General features: G+C 57.6%; 7 protein-coding genes across 8 annotated transcripts; 3 read left to right on the forward strand and 4 right to left on the reverse strand.

The window, feature by feature from the left end:
* Nucleotides 1–521: 521 nt before the first annotated feature.
* Nucleotides 522–2,686, reverse strand: SDRG_09233 (hypothetical protein). Its single transcript, XM_008615151.1, has one exon. The coding sequence runs from the start codon at nt 2,605–2,607 to the stop codon at nt 622–624; it is 1,986 nt and encodes a 661-aa protein (XP_008613373.1). The 5' UTR covers nt 2,608–2,686; the 3' UTR covers nt 522–621.
* A 1,538-nt stretch (nt 2,687–4,224) lies between these two features.
* Nucleotides 4,225–5,141, forward strand: SDRG_09234 (60S ribosomal protein L9). Its single transcript, XM_008615152.1, has one exon. The coding sequence runs from the start codon at nt 4,306–4,308 to the stop codon at nt 4,870–4,872; it is 567 nt and encodes a 188-aa protein (XP_008613374.1). The 5' UTR covers nt 4,225–4,305; the 3' UTR covers nt 4,873–5,141.
* A 101-nt stretch (nt 5,142–5,242) lies between these two features.
* On the reverse strand, nt 5,243–6,252 carry SDRG_09235 (hypothetical protein). The gene is made up of 3 exons (XM_008615153.1): nt 6,051–6,252; nt 5,770–5,988; nt 5,243–5,717 (listed from the first exon to the last, which is right to left on the reverse strand). Exons 1-3 carry the CDS (start codon nt 6,232–6,234, stop codon nt 5,392–5,394), a joined length of 729 nt encoding a protein of 242 aa, XP_008613375.1. The 5' UTR covers nt 6,235–6,252; the 3' UTR covers nt 5,243–5,391.
* Nucleotides 6,253–6,932: 680 nt separating this feature from the next.
* On the forward strand, nt 6,933–7,871 carry SDRG_09236 (hypothetical protein; the record flags this gene model as incomplete). Its single annotated transcript, XM_008615154.1, has 1 exon — nt 6,933–7,871. One exon carries the CDS (start codon nt 6,933–6,935, stop codon nt 7,869–7,871), a length of 939 nt encoding a protein of 312 aa, XP_008613376.1.
* Nucleotides 7,872–7,883: 12 nt separating this feature from the next.
* Nucleotides 7,884–11,786, reverse strand: SDRG_09237. Of its 2 annotated transcripts, XM_008615156.1 has the most exons (18): nt 11,743–11,786; nt 11,630–11,687; nt 11,504–11,585; nt 11,345–11,453; nt 11,126–11,301; nt 11,013–11,082; nt 10,853–10,966; nt 10,404–10,799; nt 9,983–10,356; nt 9,846–9,933; nt 9,613–9,794; nt 9,115–9,561; nt 8,848–9,061; nt 8,722–8,804; nt 8,599–8,676; nt 8,398–8,545; nt 8,043–8,341; nt 7,884–7,976 (listed from the first exon to the last, which is right to left on the reverse strand). In XM_008615156.1, exons 1-18 carry the CDS (start codon nt 11,761–11,763, stop codon nt 7,952–7,954), a joined length of 2,964 nt encoding a protein of 987 aa, XP_008613378.1. In that variant the 5' UTR covers nt 11,764–11,786; the 3' UTR covers nt 7,884–7,951. The 2 variants fall into 2 exon arrangements, with proteins under 2 accessions (XP_008613378.1, XP_008613377.1); XM_008615155.1 differs by having other exon boundaries at nt 7,884–8,341.
* A 595-nt stretch (nt 11,787–12,381) lies between these two features.
* On the forward strand, nt 12,382–13,495 carry SDRG_09238 (hypothetical protein). The gene has a single exon (XM_008615157.1). The coding sequence runs from the start codon at nt 12,387–12,389 to the stop codon at nt 13,362–13,364; it is 978 nt and encodes a 325-aa protein (XP_008613379.1). The 5' UTR covers nt 12,382–12,386; the 3' UTR covers nt 13,365–13,495.
* SDRG_09239 (hypothetical protein) lies at nt 13,455–14,956 on the reverse strand. Its single transcript, XM_008615158.1, has 6 exons — nt 14,851–14,956; nt 14,412–14,806; nt 14,268–14,366; nt 13,847–14,219; nt 13,687–13,788; nt 13,455–13,640 (listed from the first exon to the last, which is right to left on the reverse strand). The coding sequence occupies exons 1-6, from the start codon at nt 14,900–14,902 to the stop codon at nt 13,489–13,491; spliced, it is 1,173 nt and encodes a 390-aa protein (XP_008613380.1). The 5' UTR covers nt 14,903–14,956; the 3' UTR covers nt 13,455–13,488.
* Between the last annotated feature and the right edge of the window lie 84 nt (nt 14,957–15,040).

The raw sequence follows: 15,040 nt of genomic DNA on the forward strand, positions 1-15,040 counted from the left end.
AGCGTCGCACGCATACTGCTGCCGAGAGACGTCGAGGCGCATTCGGTGTTCCCATACCGGCGTTTCAATGCTGGTGATGAGTCCAGCAGCCGGAGAAATCGGATGCTCGCAGACACGGCGCATTACACCACGTCGCTTGTCCAAGCCGAAGTAGCTTTCGACACGAACCTCCTCCCTCCCGAATGCGTGTCTCTGCAAGACCCAACGGCCGTCAAAAGCCAGCAGCCCACGACGGGCTTCTCGAGTCGGGCTTGATCGTTTGCATAAGCATTGGTCGTTCGTTATACGCTCGTGTATTCGCCACCCAAGCTGCGTCTCCCCGCTATGCGATGTGGTGCCGTCTGTGTCGCAAAGCGAGGGAAAAGCCCAGCGACGTTAATGGCATCTGAAAGTGCCTCGCTCCTACAAGCTACTTCGAGTATGCAGTGCAGGTAAGCAAGCGACAACCACATACTTGAAGAACGACGACCATCTCGCACACGTCCAAGCAACGAGTCTTAGAATGGGTTCATACGCAGAGGTAGAGAGTATTATTCATAGGGATCACATTTAGTTTAGACAATCAAGTTTCGTAAAGTACTACGGAAAGATACGCCTTTCTTGCGATAGCAAGCTGCTTCTTTATAGGAGTGTGTGGTACCCTTCATCAATGTCGACGGTCTTGGCCTTCTTGGCGGCCGCAACCTTCTTGGCAACGACGAGCGCAACCATGCCAAGGCCAAACGAGAGGAGAACGGCGGCCGCGGGCGAGAGCGAGCCGGCGCTAAAGATGCCGGCGGACGTGAGCAGCTGGCGCATGAGCGACGCGCGGTCGATCGCGTACTCGTCGCCAAAGAGCGAATAGACGTTCGGGCGCTGGCAGAGCACAAAGCCGCAGAGGATCGAGGCGGCTTGGCCAATGACTTTGGAGAGCGACGAGGCGTAGTGCGACGAGACCGAGTAGCACGAGAGGACAGCTTCCATGCAGTCGCACTTGAGCGAGAAGATCTTGTAGAGGCACGCGATCGTCTGGTACGACGACGAGTAGTCCGTGTGCTGCGTGCGGAGGTCGGCAATGTCGCAGTTGGCGTGGTCAAAGAGCTGGTACTCGAGGAACGACGCGTACTGATCGACGTTGCAGTACTCGAGGAGACCGTCCGTCGGGCAGTAGCGCACAGCCTTAATGGCGCCGTCGGTAATGGAGATACCAAGCTCCTCGCCGCCCTCGTCGCTGGCCAAAAAGAGGGGGACCGTGATGGGCGCAATGTCCTTGAAAAAGCCGTCGATCGTTGGTGTCGCCAGCCCGACGTTGTACGTGCACGTCGAGGGCCCATCTACGCCAGCTTCTACATAGTCGGACGGCAAACCACCTGTCACCGTGTAGTAGAGCAAGTCACGGCCGCTCACAAAGTCGTAGCGGATGCGCTTGGGCGTCTTGTTGTCTCCAGTACCCTCGTCAATTTCGTCGCACGGGCACGGGTCATAGCGTCGGCCTTGCTTCTTCGACACAGCGGTGGGCTTGATGAGTGGCGTCGTCAGCGTCTTGGTCTTGCCGTTGGCTTCGTACGTGGTCGCAACACAGACGTCGCCGCGGAAGGGTGTCGCGCGCGGGTTCGGGTGGGCGTCGTCGCAGCACGCGCCATCGGGAGCATCCGTGACGCACGACGGCGCCAGAATCAGATGCCCGAGGTTGCGTTGTAGCGCCTGCAAGTAAGTGGCCTTGGTCGTGTCGGCGCAGATGACTTTTTTGTCGAGCCATTCAAACTTGGTGCCAGAATCCGCCGACGTGCAAAAGCTAATGTAGTCGGCCGCCGACATCATGTAAGGCGTGGTCTCGTCGTCCGGGTTGGCGACGGGTGGTGCGGGGTACCGAGGATTGTACGAGTTGCCTTGATCCGCGTCCGCCTTCTTGAGTTTTGTCGCAACAGGGATCATGATGCGCTCCCATGACGCAAAGTAGCTGTTGGGGAGGCAGCACGACTCGCCAATGTGGACGCGCTCGCCAATCACGTCGAGGTCGCCGAGGCCCGAGAGGTACACGCGCGCCTGGCGCAGCTGGTCGTTCCCGATCTCGATCACGCTCTCGAGCAGCGTCCGAAAGTCCTCGACGGTTTCGAGCGCTTGGCCGGCCGCGCACGCCGTGACGCACGACGTGTAGCCCGCGATCGTCGAGATGCAGTCGTTGATGCCCGTCGCGCTGTAGTCGCTCGGGAGCACGTCGCACTTGGTCGCGACGCAGTTTTGGTACCCCGTGAAGATCGAGTTGTAGTAGTTGGGGTCAATGATCGCGTACGCCGGCGGAAACGTGATCGCCTTGCGGCCGTAGCCGTAGCCGCCCTTGCCTTGCGGAGCGTAGTTGTCACCGCCGTAGCCACTCTTGCCTTTCGGGGCGTAGCCAGCGTTGTCATCACCATAGCCACCCTTGGCTTTCGGGGCGTAGCCAGAGTTGTCGCCACCATAGCCACCTTTGGCTTGGGGGTTGTAGCCACCGCCGTAGCCGCCTTGGCCTTGGGGAGCGTACCCAGTGTTGCCTCCACCATAGCCGCCCTTGGCTTGGGGCGGGGGGTAGACGGCGTCCGTCGCAGCCACAGCGGTGACGGCGGCGGTACCAGCGAGAAGACGAAACATGCCCAGTTGGATTGCGAGTGAAGTTGGGGCAGCGACGAGCGTTCTACTGCAAAGCTCGCACTTCGCAGATCGAATCGAAAAGTAAGCTTGTCCCTCCACGCAAGATCGAGCCACCCAAAGGGCGCCGAAACCACCGGGATCGCTCCACTGAGCGCTCATTGGCTCCGAATATTTGGCTACGTTGTGATTGGTCGCCAACATTTCCAAAAAGTCGCGCTCCAATTGGCGCCCAACAATTGATGCCCCTTCAACAGCCAATCACTGACGAGGAGCGTGTAGGCAAAACGGCGCGATCTCTGGACCTCCTCCATGGAGACGACGTTTGGAGTCGGAGGATACTAGTGTTCGCCGAGATACCAGGGGAGCCAGTGCAGCGGCCAAGTGGCGTGCAATAGTCTACGGTCTCACTCTCAGCAGATAGCGAGCGTGACCCAGTTGGGAGTCGCAAGGAGAGGTTGCGCCGCACAAAGTTGTTGACATCTTGCGTAATTGGGCGAGTTATGGAGCGCACAAAAGATATTGGGTACAAGCGACTCCACGCGACGCTGCCAAATACGAGAGCGATACAGTTTTCTGAGGTTGAGTGCTGCGTAGTACTAGTACTTGGTACGAGTACAGCAGTGACTTAAAGCTCCAATGATCGTCTTTTGCATGCTCTTGTCTCTCTTGGCCAATGCAGTGTGGCACAACGCCTGAGATTACCAGGCTCTAGCTTATTGTAGCGCACTTACCAACGACGCTACTAGTACTAGTTGTTGTCTTGAGGTCAAGAGTTTGCTCAACGCATTTGCTCGCACCGAGAAACTCGAAAGCACGCAACGCGCATGTAGTGGTAGACTTGTCCGCATGAACATCAAGTCAGCCAAAGACTGCATACACATACTTCCTACCGCAATGCCTGAATGCATACGAGTTGACACCAGCACGTCAGGTCTTTGGCTGCGTACGGAGATCCGTACCACTTGCCGAGCGATGCACGAGGTTGTAGACAGGCTTTGGTACTCGTGCTGTGGAATGCCGAGGGTTCGGTGACGCTTCCACGGCGTCGGGGGACGCGTTTGTACATCGCACTACTGCAGTAACACTACCGTACATCCATGTTAGTGCTTAACTGCACACGAGGGAATTCATGCACTCGTGAGCAATAGTACGACACTACTAGTACTCGTTGCGGACTTCTATGATGAGGCTTTGATCTCAAACGACCGTCGTCGTGTACCCGCGCAAGCCAAAACGACTCCAACCCGTCTGCCCTCGAGCCATCAATGTCGCCAAGCCAGCAATATTACCTTCATAGTAGCTGCAGGAATGCAGTGGCGGAGGTACTGTTAGTACAGGTTCTATGAGTCCCAAGGGCCCAACGAGGAACGCTGTGTCTCCGGTTTGCGCGCCAAAACCAGCACATTGCACCGATGCCCGTGGCCAATGGCCAGGCATCCAGCGTAATACAATAGAAAACACGATTTTATCTGAATGTTTGTATGCACTCTCCAACCAATCGATGCTATCGCAGTCCCAGCATGGGATTGGTCAATAATATGCTTGTGTCGCATATACTAGCCAATGAACACGCGACCTGCCCCATGCGTCGATGCCATTGGGTATAATGCATATCTGCTGCAAGCCAGTCAATCGCCCATCGGCCGCGCGATCCCACCGCTGCTCTCATTTTGGTTTCTGCACCCGTCCCGAAAGAACATGCGTCAACTGCTTAGCACCCGTAACGTCAACATCCCGGAAGACGTCAAGTTCTCGCTCGAGGGCCGCAAGGTCACCGTGACGGGCAAGCGCGGCACGGTCTCGCGCGACTTCTCGCACGTCACGCTCGACATGCGCCGCATCAACAAGACGACGCTCCGTGTCGACTTGTGGTTCGGCAACCGCAAGCAGCTCGCTTGCGTGCGCACGGTCTGCTCGCACATCGAGAACATGATCACGGGTGTCACCGTCGGCTTCAAGTACAAGATGCGCTTCGTGTATGCCCATTTCCCCATCAACGTCACGTTCGAGAACAACACGGTCGAGATCCGCAACTTTTTGGGTGAGAAGCGCGTCCGCAAGGTCACCTTGTCGGAGGGCGTCACCTACGTCCGCTCGGCGGATGTCAAGGACCAGATCGAGCTTTCGGGCATCGACCTCGCCAAGGTCTCGCAGGACTGCGCCAACATCACGCAGTCGTGCCTCGTCAAGAACAAGGATATCCGTAAGTTCCTCGATGGTATCTACGTCTCGGAGAAGAGCAACATCGAAGAAGTCGAGGCTTAAATGCCGCACTGACGCAGTGTCAAGCAACGTCGTACTCTCTAACGTGGCGCGCACGAGCTTAAATACACTTTCGGGTCTACCTCCGTCACCGGGTTGATGGTCATTTGGGAAGACTTGCTCTTCTCATTGGCGTCTTCTGTCCGGGCGGGATTTATAGTGTTGCGATGTGCCGAGTCCTCTTGTACGGACTCGGTATGTTTCTGCAGTGTGAATTCCGTCTTCTAGCATCGCAGCTCATAGACCAATAGCAGCAACGCGTGCACCAAATGAAGTCGACCTCGGCGAGGTACCTCTGCGGTGCATGCCAGACAACGCTGCAAGCTCTGGATTTGCTGGATGACTGCGTAAGCGACCCAACATGAACGCTGACTCATTCACGAGCTCTAATACATTGCTGCGGTGATTACCGTTGATACTGGATGCCTCAAGGTTCCCTCTTGATCACCAGCTCGCTCTGTACACAAAGCCCGATGCAGGCGCGAGAAGAGTCACGGTATCGAGAGCTGGATTAAACGACGCTTACGGTGCCGTCTTGGCGGCTTCTCGCAGCTCCGCCAGGCGCGCTTCAATGCGGGCTTGGACTTCGTCCTCCGAGATGCGCACAAATGACGGGATGAGGTCCGGGAGGTCAAACTTGTGTCGATCGGCCACCGGTGTGTACGCCGTCTCGACGCGGCCGTTGAGGAGGATCGTCTCGTGGGCGTCAATGCCGTGCTTGGCCTGGTAGCGCTCGATGGACTTGGCGAGCCGCCACTCTTGAAACTTCTTGTCGGCAAAGTACGCCCCAAGCCCGACGACGGAGCCCGCAATGCTACCTTGGACCGCGCGCATGGGCGTGCCGAGTCCTAAGACAGCGTGCGTGAGACGCGATGCAGGTGATGATAACCATGGAGAGACCTGCGAGACCGAGGAGCGCACCGCCCGTGATCGTGCCCGGCAGCACGTACGTCGAGATGTTGTCCGTGGACCCACCGTTGTTGCGCTTTAGAATCTCAAAAACCGTCATGTACGACGCCGATGCGAGCGCCAAGTTGGCGCCAACCGAGGCCGCGTAGAAGCCAAGCGGCTGCGACCGGACCGTCGCGAGACAGACGCCCCAGGTTGCGCCGACGCTGCCTACGTCCGTGCACCATCATCGCATTGGTCGCTCGTGACACTTGGTGAGATGATCGACGTACCGCCGATCGCGCCGGCGAGCAGCATGTTCTGCGTCGACTGCTTGACCTCTTCGAGCGGGCTCGTCTTGCTCATCGCGCTTCTCCTATCGCGCGGTGCCAGCCGTATGAGATGTATACTATTTCTAGCTATTTTAAATAGTGTCATCCACCTTGCTAAATTCGGCATCAAAATATTTCTTCCCATCAAGGATGGGATGTCCGCACCGATCCAGAAATCAAAAATCAATTGAGTGTCTGCCTCTATGTTGTTGGTCGTGCGTCATAACTCTCACATCGACGATGCGGTCGTCGCCCCGTGACGGTGGCACGCGTCGTGACCTTCCGCCCTGAGAACGATATGGGATTGGACTAAGATCTTGGGTTCTGCACCTGGCGCAGAGCAACGCAGGTGCTTTCAGCATGTACGTGCAAGCATGTGGAGTGCACGTCGTGTGGACCAGTCTTCGCCCTTTGCTTTTCTCTGGGGCTGCATATCATTTCACGCTAGCCGTGTCTTTGGCACGGACGTTTACCTCGACAGGAGCGACGTGAGGAAGCAAAGGAGGGCGCTGGGCATGATCCGCGCCTCTTGCCGCCCGTGGCTACCTGCACGACCACGTTCTCTGTCCATGGTCGCAGTAGCTGGGATATTTCTTTTTGCAGATTCATTGCTCGATTGGCGCCTTGCGATTGGCTCACACTGGCATGCATCGCGATCGTCATGGCCGTGGGATGCCGAAAGTAAACTGCAACCTACACTATTACCTAGGTGGTGGCGTAAAAATGCCTAAAATAAGCGAAATAGTGTGTTTTTCCGCGTTCGGAACAAAAACATTGCGGTTGTGGCGTTGCCAGAGCCAAAATTCGCACACTCCGTCCTCGTCTTACTCCAGCATTACCTCGATGAACGACAACCAGTATGTGTACCTCGAGACGCCCAAGACCGGACCCGAGGTCGACGACGAGGCCCAGACGCTGCTCGAGATGGCTGCAATCAATGGCGCACTCCTCGCCCAAAAGTACTTTGAGCTCGAAGGCGACCTCGACGAGCTCCACGAAAAGCACACACAGTCGATGGCCCTTGTCGCGAACTACGATATGCTCGTTCGCGACCTCCGTGACGAAAAACAAGCCCTTATTCTGCGCTGCCAAGCATTCGAGGCTCAAGTCGACGGCCTCGTCGCGGCCAAGCGAGACGTCGATGGCCGCCACGGCAGGCTCCAAGCCACATGCCACAGCCTCCAGAATTCAGTGCAACAGCTTGCTGCTGAGCGTGCGGATGCTCTGGATGCCCTTTGCCACGCTCAGGACGAAGCCGCTGCGCTCGATGCGGTGCGACGCCGTCTAAAGGCCTCGGTCGAAACGCTCCAGCACGAGCGACGCGCCCTGCAGAGCTACGTGGCCGAGAAGGACGCGCAGATTGCGCACTTGCTGCAGCAAGAGAGGGTCTGGCGCATGACGTCGGACGTCCAGCACCAGAAGATCCAGCGGCTCGAGCGCACCGTGAACGACCTTGGCGCCCATGCATCGGAGCTGGCCTCGGCGCTGCAAGCGGCGCACGACCAAGTCGCCTCGCTGCGCACCGACGTGCAAGCCAAGGAGCAGGAGCTACGGGATGTAAAAGCGACAAAGGCAGCATTGCCGATCGAAATCATATCCGTGCCAGCGCCTGCCGCACCGACAACGTCGGCCACGGGCATGCTCATGCTGCTCATGTGGCTCAGCTACCGGCGGGTCCTGTCTCGGCAACCGCGCTGGATGAGCGTGCTCTCGGCGACCGTCGCCAAGCCGCAGGTGTGGGCCCCCATGGTTCACCAAGCATGGGTCCACCGAGCGTTTTGACTCGCTTATTTATCCCCTTTTGACCCCTTTATTTAAGACACTTGGACTTTACTTGGTGATTCTCAAGTCGTTGCCGTGCATTACGCCCAGCACGGCTGCTTGTGGCTAAGGACGTAAAGGAGGTCGTTGCCAGTCATGATCTCGTGCGGAAGCGGGTTGAGGTACACGAACCCAAACGGCACGGCGCGGTCCATTTCGCTCCGCTCAATCCGGGCTTTCGACTTGATGGGCGACGTGGGCGGGGACGCCATGGCGCCGACGGTCGGGATCATGTCGAGCGGGAGGCACCGGTAGACACCGAGCGTCAGAATCGCGTCCGACGTCAGCAGGTACTCGAAGCAGTAGGCAAAGCTCTTCCCGACAAAGTCGAGTGGGAGCTCGCACGTAAAGAGCGACGAGCGCTGCAAGCCCGTCGACGCCAAGTTGCGCTCAAAAGCCGAAAATTTGCTTTTTCCCGGAAACAACTTGCTCTAGCCATCCATAAATCGAATGAATAAGGCACGGGACAAGGGTTCGAAGCGTATACCCCACGGAGCGGCGAGAAGACGAGTTCGCGCACAATGTCTTGGATCATCGGGTTGAAAAAGTGGTTGACGATCAAATTGTCGCAGAGCTCGGTCGAGTACGTCAAGCCCGACGCAAACGACGGCGAGCACAGGAACTTCACCGTGTCCCTATATCCATACGCCATTGTGCTACTCGTCTTTTGAGCTCAAATTCGATGTACGTGAGCGTGGCCGTGTGTTTTTGCTGGTCAAACCACCCCGACTGCTTGAGGTTGTGCGAAATGAAGTTGACGTTAGACCTATAAACGTCACGTTTAGCATGAATCGAAAGAGAGGGTTTGGACCGGTTCACGAGCTTTGTGACGACCATGGGCGCTTTGCGCGGACCCAGCATCGATGTGATGCTCTTATGCACCGCAATGGATGTCTACTTGTGTATAGAGACGCTAGTGGACATTGGCGGAGCGTACCGCATCGGCCAAGAGCTGGTTCGAAGCGGTGCCAAAGTCCTCCTCACTGCAGAGAATGACGACCTTGAACGCCATCTCAATGCCCGCGCGCTTGAGAACACCGAGGCGCGTCGGTTCTCCGACGACCACAAACACGTCCACAAAGCCTTTGAGGGGCGCAAATGTCTCGTCGGTCGGCGGTGCCGGCGACAGCAACACGATCGGATGGTGGTCCCTACAAGACGACACGATATTACCGATACATTGATACATTGATACAACACGTACTTGACGGTCGGCGCGCGCAAAGGCGCAATGAAAAATTCGAGGTTTTCGGGAAACACAGACGCGAGCGAGACGACAACGACGGGCTTGAGCGTAAACTTGAGTTTGTTGACGTCGTCCACGATGAACTCTTCGACCTTCTTGTGCTTGCGCTCGCTCGACTCTGCGAGTTTGGACGCTGCCCACATGATGGTGCGGGCCGTGCGCTTCTTCTTTGGGCCTGCGTTGTGTCGCTTGGGCAGCGATGGCGTGAAGAGGAGCTTCGCTTTCTCTTTGGTCATGCCCGCGACGGCCGTCGTCGGCGACAGCACGAGCTTCTCGGCCGCGGCCTGCGTCTGCAGCGACGTCTTGGGCCCGCCGAGGTCGCTCGCACTCGACGACCCGTTGTAGCTGTCCTTTTGCATGCGGCTCACGCGCTCGGCTTGCTTGCGGTCCCGTGCGATCACATACCTATGTGATCCAAAATGTATCGTAAAATGGCGGGAAAGAGCTATGGAGTACGCTGTCTCGCCGCCGACGCACGTGTACGTGTTGCCAGGGTTGAGAATGATGCACGAGTTGCTGTCGTTCTCGTCGTTGGGGTTGTACTCGGGCGACGTGACGAGCACGGCAAGGAGAATCGCACTCTGGCACTGTGCGTGGACGAGGACCGCAACCTCGGCAAATGAGAGACCGTAAATGACCTACTCCAAGCCGTACATCAGAACGACATATCCTTTGTCGAAGGCACAGACGCTCGCAGGTGGCAACGTGACCGAGTACAGCTCGTGGCTCGCGCCGTGAAGGAAGCGCGACTCCCACGTGTGGTCGACCTTGACGTCGCTACATGTCGCATAAGAACACCATGTTGGCGTCAAATACGAGGACGGACCTGAGCGCCGCGGTGAGGTTGAACATGAGCGTTGAAAAGCCCGGGCAAAAGCAGTTTTGTGCCAAGAGGGCGTGCATGACCTCGCTGAGACAGAGCACGTTGTCGATGCCGGACGCTTCAAGGAGGTGGCGGTTGGCCGACAAGTGAATTTGCGTGTAAATACTCGCACTTGGCGAGATCTGCTGCACTTCGATGGCCCGCATGATGGTGCGGTGGTCCGAGCTGTTGAGGTCTTCGTGGCCCGTCTTGCGCGTAAGCACAAAGATCGCGGCCGCCGAGTCGCACGCCGCGCGCATTGCTGCGTCCGAGTCCAAGACCGAGCCTTGGATGTACACGGCCCGCTTGGCAAAGAACGGGTCCATGAGCAGCGCCACCTAATGACATGTAAGCAATCATGTGATCTTGGAGAAGACAAGCCGACCATGGACGACGGCGGCGGCTCGTCACACATAGCGACGACGCGGATGTCGACGAGGTCGTGGTCGTCGTGGAAGATCTCCCAGAAGCACTGCTCGATGCGCTGGGGCGTGAGGTCGCCGCAGATGACAATGTGCTTGGAGCGCTTCGACGGCCGGTAGCTGTCGTGCTCGTACGACGAGTAGAGCGAGTTGATATCAAAGAGCTTCGAGAGCTCGTACGGGATGATGATCAAGAGGAAGACGAGGAGCGTGCCGACAATGAGCTTCGAGATCGGGTTCTCGGCCGGCGGGTAGTCGACGTACACGAACGTCAAAATCGACTTGAAGAGCGAGTTGAAGAACGTCCAGTCGCCGTCGTCGGTCGCGTCCGTGTCCGAGTCGATCGACGTCTCGGTGATCTAGCGAACGTTGACGTTATGGCACTCGGTTTGGACAAAGTGTCGTCTCTAACCTGGATGACGCCGGCCGCGACAAAGATGACGGAGAGGAATTTGAAGTACGCGACGAGGCCAAAGAGCATGACGGGCGACATGTAGGCGCGGCAGCGGTTGAGCACCGCGCGAATCTACAGACAACTTGGCATTTCGATGACGATGCAAAATGAAGATGACCTCCATGGAGCACTTGAGGAAGCGGATCGGGTACACGAGCCGGTAGTAGCCCGTGCCATGCCAGAACGTACTGTTTGCACATGATATGCACGAGCAATATACACATAACGTACTGGGTCGCTACGAACATGGCCCCGGGGAAGACGGGCAGAATCACAACGAGGTTGATGAGCGTGTTCCAGCGAAAGATGTGCTTCCACACCTCGGCGAGGAGGATGCCACGGAAGAGAAAGTCGGTGAGGAAGAAGAGCGCGCACCCGAGCTCAATGTTCCGGAGCACGGGCGGTAGCTAAGGGACAAGCTTACATGCATATGTCGACAGGTATGCGTACTCCAGGCTCGGCGCTGTACGAGTGGATGACGTAAGTAGTGGCAAACGTGATCGACACGATCGACTGCAGCACGTCCAAGATGAGCCCCGCCGGGCCATTGTCCAAGAAGCTAAGACGAAGATGCTCGGGAGGTGTCCATGGCGATGAGGCCATTCGTACCGATTGATGCGAATGCGCGTGTGCTCGTCTTTGACCATGTACCGCGTTTTGCGCTCAAACTTGCTCACGAGCGGCGCCAGCTCTACGACCGACGACCATGAGCAGCAGCCTCACGTCGCCGCCTACGCGTGTGCTGCTCGGGCTCGACCGCCATGTCTCGCAGCTTAGAAGCTTCCATGGCGAGCTACATGCATCGTCGCCATGAGGTCGATCGGCGTCGCCCGTAGTCCTCGTCATACCGTCACCTTGTTGCGCAGCATCGTTTAAGTCCACGGGTTTGCACCGCAAATCTGGAAATGGCGCTCGTGGATTGGTAGTAAAGACCGGATATCTTTTTGATTTCAACCAATCATGTGCGGCGAATTGCCTCGGCACATCAAATGGGATCTTGCAGTGAAAACCATCGTGGTCAACGGACAGCTAGAGCATGTATTTCCTCAAGCAGCTCCGTCGCCAGCAGTAGCGCTGCACGCAGCCAAAACCGGTGCTAGTCGAGTGACTAAACGACCTCGATGGTGTGGCATCAAGTGCAAGGTCGACCAGCTGGTCCTCGTGTGACCTGCTTTTGGCACCTTGATTGGATAAAAAGATTGTATTCTGCTGATACCATTGGTCTAATGAAAAAAGGAAGATTGGGGCTCCTTGGAGCTTTCCACCGCAAAATCCACGGCTCCTCAATAGTGTAGTCGCGATGCTGAAGCACCAAGTGCACGCGCTTTAGTGTTCTAGCTCGAGGAATGCGTGGTGGCCACCATTGCCTCGGTTTCTCGAATAGCCCATCGCTATGTGTAATTGGATAAATTACACTGTAATAAGGCATTACAATTGGTCAGCTACAAGATTTCGAGGCCGGGCAGCGATTGGTTAAAACTCTTGCATTTTCATGCAGCACCTTCGAGGTCGAGCGCTCGGCGCGGCTGCGCTCCTCACGCTGCAGACGTCGCAGTCTGTGTGCGAGCCTGCGCCCTTGCCCAAGTTTGTCGACAAAAAAGATATTGCAGTCCACGTGGCCGCGCCCAAGGCGTCGGGCTGGCTACCATCTTTCTCGGGTCTCTGGAGTTACTACTGGCCCAGCGCCGACGATGCCCACTTTGCAAAGTACGGGCCATCCAGCGACCAAGTTGGCTTGATGTCGTGGCCGACGCTGCAAGACGGTTTGAAAAAGCGTGCGGACGACGAGGTCGCCCTCCGCGCCTTGACCAACGAAGCGATCGCCGCCGCCAAGGCCAACGACGTGGCGAAGATGAATGCGCTCCGTGCGCGAATCACGGTGATTGCGTACGGCGACGGCGTTACGCCCGAGGCCCGCCAGGCGCACTTGGAAAAGTATGGCTGCGTCATGTACACGGATGCAGCGCTAGATGCGATCGCGACGGCGGCGCGTCACACGCGCGGCATCCTCGAGCTCGGGGCCGGCAATGGCCAGTGGGCCAAGCAGCTCCGCGCCGGGAGAGGCCTCGACGTCCTCGCTTTTGACAACATGGCCGCGCTGCCGTTGAACCCCGCGTTCTTCCGCAACACGACGCTCAACATGGAGTTTTGCGCCGCCGACGTCATGAAGGGCGACGCCAGCATCTTCACTTCGGCGCTGGCACCCAAGCTTGCCGGCCGCGCGCTCCTCATTGTGTTTCCGGACCCGGGGCCCATGGCGCGGCGGTGCGTCGAGGCGTACACCAAGAGCAGCGACGAGAACACCGTGTTTATCTACGTGGGCGAAGGCCGGGGCGGCGCCAATGGCGACGACGCCTTCTTTGACGTGCTCGAGCGGGACTGGGTGCTGCAGCAGTCGATGGGTCTCCCGTCCTTCTCCAAGAAAGGCTACGAGCGTCTCTTTGTCTTTACAAAGCGAGCGCCCAAATAGCTTGCTTTGTACTCGGAGCCTAACACAATATCTTCTCTCTCATCGCCATGGCACTCGGACGCGCGATCCAGCTGCGACGAGCCTTAACCCTTGAACAAGACCCAATATGTCTTTTGCAAGAGAATTAGAAATGGCGCTCGTACAACAAGTACTTGTCCTTGGAGATCGCACCGCCAGCCGCATGGAGCCATGTTGTGATACGCTCCGTCGTCTCGTTCATGGTGAACTCGATCACGCGCGCCCGACGAAGAAGGCCTCGTGAGCCATACGCCTCCCCTAGCCGTCGATCAGGCCCAACGGAAACGAGCGCTGCACTCAATACCGTAGCCGACACAACCGCCGTAGCAATGCTGAATGCCTTGACGAGCAACGCAGTAGTCGTTGAGATGGTCATGGCCCACAAACGTTGCCTTGACATCGCCCACTACCACATGCAATATGCGTCATCCACGCCATCAACATCCGTGGATGCGGCTTCGTACTTGCCACCAGCGTCTCGAGGAGGCCAGACGGAGGACCATGCGAGACGCCCTCGCCTTGGTGGCCGTGGGGCACAACCTCGCCCGCGTGCAGGACGTAGTCGGGCGACGGAATGTGGTAAAACAAAAGACCTGGCGCGTTGTCGGCGGCAATGTCGGCCGACATGTTGCGCAAAAGCGACTTTTGGCCGGCGGAAATGGCACCCGAGACGCCCGTATCGAGAAAGTAGAGCGCCAAATCGATCTTTTTGGTCGCGGCATTGATGGCCACGATCTGGTAGTTGCCGACGCCGCCCACGTCGTCCGGTCCCGCCATTGAAAGCGCGTGCGGTTTGGCCATGATGTACTCGATCATGGCCTTGCGCGAGAAGGACGCCTACGCAGCGTCGCCATGACGAGACGACTAGCAACGCGAGTGGCGTACGCCTTCGTCGTGGTTGCCAAACACCATGGACCACGGCAGGCGACGCGAGATGGCGGCGTCCACGTACGTGTCGATGGCCTTCTTGGCCTCGTCCGCCGTCTATGTTGCATGAGAAGACACATCATGACCTATCGAAGGTCGTACGCGCTTGACGGCAAGGGCTTCGATTTGGTCGCCTGTAAAGATGACGAGGTGCGGCTTCTCGGCGTCAATGAGCTCGCCAATGAAGGCCGTCATGTTGCTTTCCGAACATGGCTCGTGCGGCGGGTCCCGGCAATGGTAGTCGGGTCGGCCAATGTAGTGCATATCGGGTACTTGAAGGATCTTGATGGCCAAGCCGCCGCCGTTTGCGCTTGGCACCGAGAGCACCGCGCGCGGGACAGTCGCCGTGGCTGGCTGTACCACCACGTCGTACGAGAGACTCATCTTGACCTCGTCAACGGAGAACGCGAGCCGGTCCTGGACGGTGGCGACCATCGCCACGACGACGAGGCAGAGCGCACCAAACGCGAGCCGCCAGCGCGGCTGGACCTCGCGATCTACTTCTTCATAAGCTTCGTTGGGCATGCACATATAGGGCTACCAAGGTGCGAGTCGCCGGGCATGTCGGTCATGGGCGCATACGCATGCAGCATCCTCAGATCTTCGTCGTCAGCGCTGCAGGATCGCAAATTGGATCGAAGAGTCTGACATCCGCTCGCGAAGTGACGTGCTGTGATTGGCCATAATGTATTTGGGGAGCGATGCTGATTGGTTCGTTTTAGAAAGGCGGC

The sequence above is a fragment of the Saprolegnia diclina genome (genome assembly GCF_000281045.1).
Source record: "Saprolegnia diclina VS20 unplaced genomic scaffold supercont1.29, whole genome shotgun sequence".
Classification (NCBI taxonomy): Eukaryota; Oomycota; class Saprolegniomycetes; order Saprolegniales; family Saprolegniaceae; genus Saprolegnia; species Saprolegnia diclina.

What these genes read in the sequence shown, in the direction of transcription:
- SDRG_09233 (XM_008615151.1), bottom strand. Translation starts at nt 2,607, where the DNA reads ATGTTTCGTCTTCTCGCTGGTACCGCCGCCGTCACCGCTGTGGCTGCG.
- SDRG_09234 (XM_008615152.1), top strand. Translation starts at nt 4,306, where the DNA reads ATGCGTCAACTGCTTAGCACCCGTAACGTCAACATCCCGGAAGACGTC.
- SDRG_09235 (XM_008615153.1), bottom strand. Translation starts at nt 6,234, where the DNA reads ATGGGAAGAAATATTTTGATGCCGAATTTAGCAAGGTGGATGACACTA. An exon ending in GCTCGCCGGCGCGATCGGCG is followed by an intron (nt 5,989 to 6,050) that starts GTACGTCGATCA and finishes GCACGGACGTAG; the next exon opens with GCAGCGTCGGCGCAACCTGG. An exon ending in TGCGCTCCTCGGTCTCGCAG is followed by an intron (nt 5,718 to 5,769) that starts GTCTCTCCATGG and finishes ACGCTGTCTTAG; the next exon opens with GACTCGGCACGCCCATGCGC.
- SDRG_09237 (XM_008615155.1), bottom strand. Translation starts at nt 11,763, where the DNA reads ATGCTGCGCAACAAGGTGACG. An exon ending in TCGCGGCCGGCGTCATCCAG is followed by an intron (nt 10,800 to 10,852) that starts GTTAGAGACGAC and finishes AACGTTCGCTAG; the next exon opens with ATCACCGAGACGTCGATCGA. An exon ending in AGCCGCCGCCGTCGTCCATG is followed by an intron (nt 10,357 to 10,403) that starts GTCGGCTTGTCT and finishes ACATGTCATTAG; the next exon opens with GTGGCGCTGCTCATGGACCC.
- SDRG_09238 (XM_008615157.1), top strand. Translation starts at nt 12,387, where the DNA reads ATGCAGCACCTTCGAGGTCGAGCGCTCGGCGCGGCTGCGCTCCTCACG.
- SDRG_09239 (XM_008615158.1), bottom strand. Translation starts at nt 14,902, where the DNA reads ATGCTGCATGCGTATGCGCCCATGACCGACATGCCCGGCGACTCGCAC. An exon ending in AAGCCCTTGCCGTCAAGCGC is followed by an intron (nt 14,367 to 14,411) that starts GTACGACCTTCG and finishes CATGCAACATAG; the next exon opens with ACGGCGGACGAGGCCAAGAA. An exon ending in TTGGCAACCACGACGAAGGC is followed by an intron (nt 14,220 to 14,267) that starts GTACGCCACTCG and finishes GACGCTGCGTAG; the next exon opens with GCGTCCTTCTCGCGCAAGGC.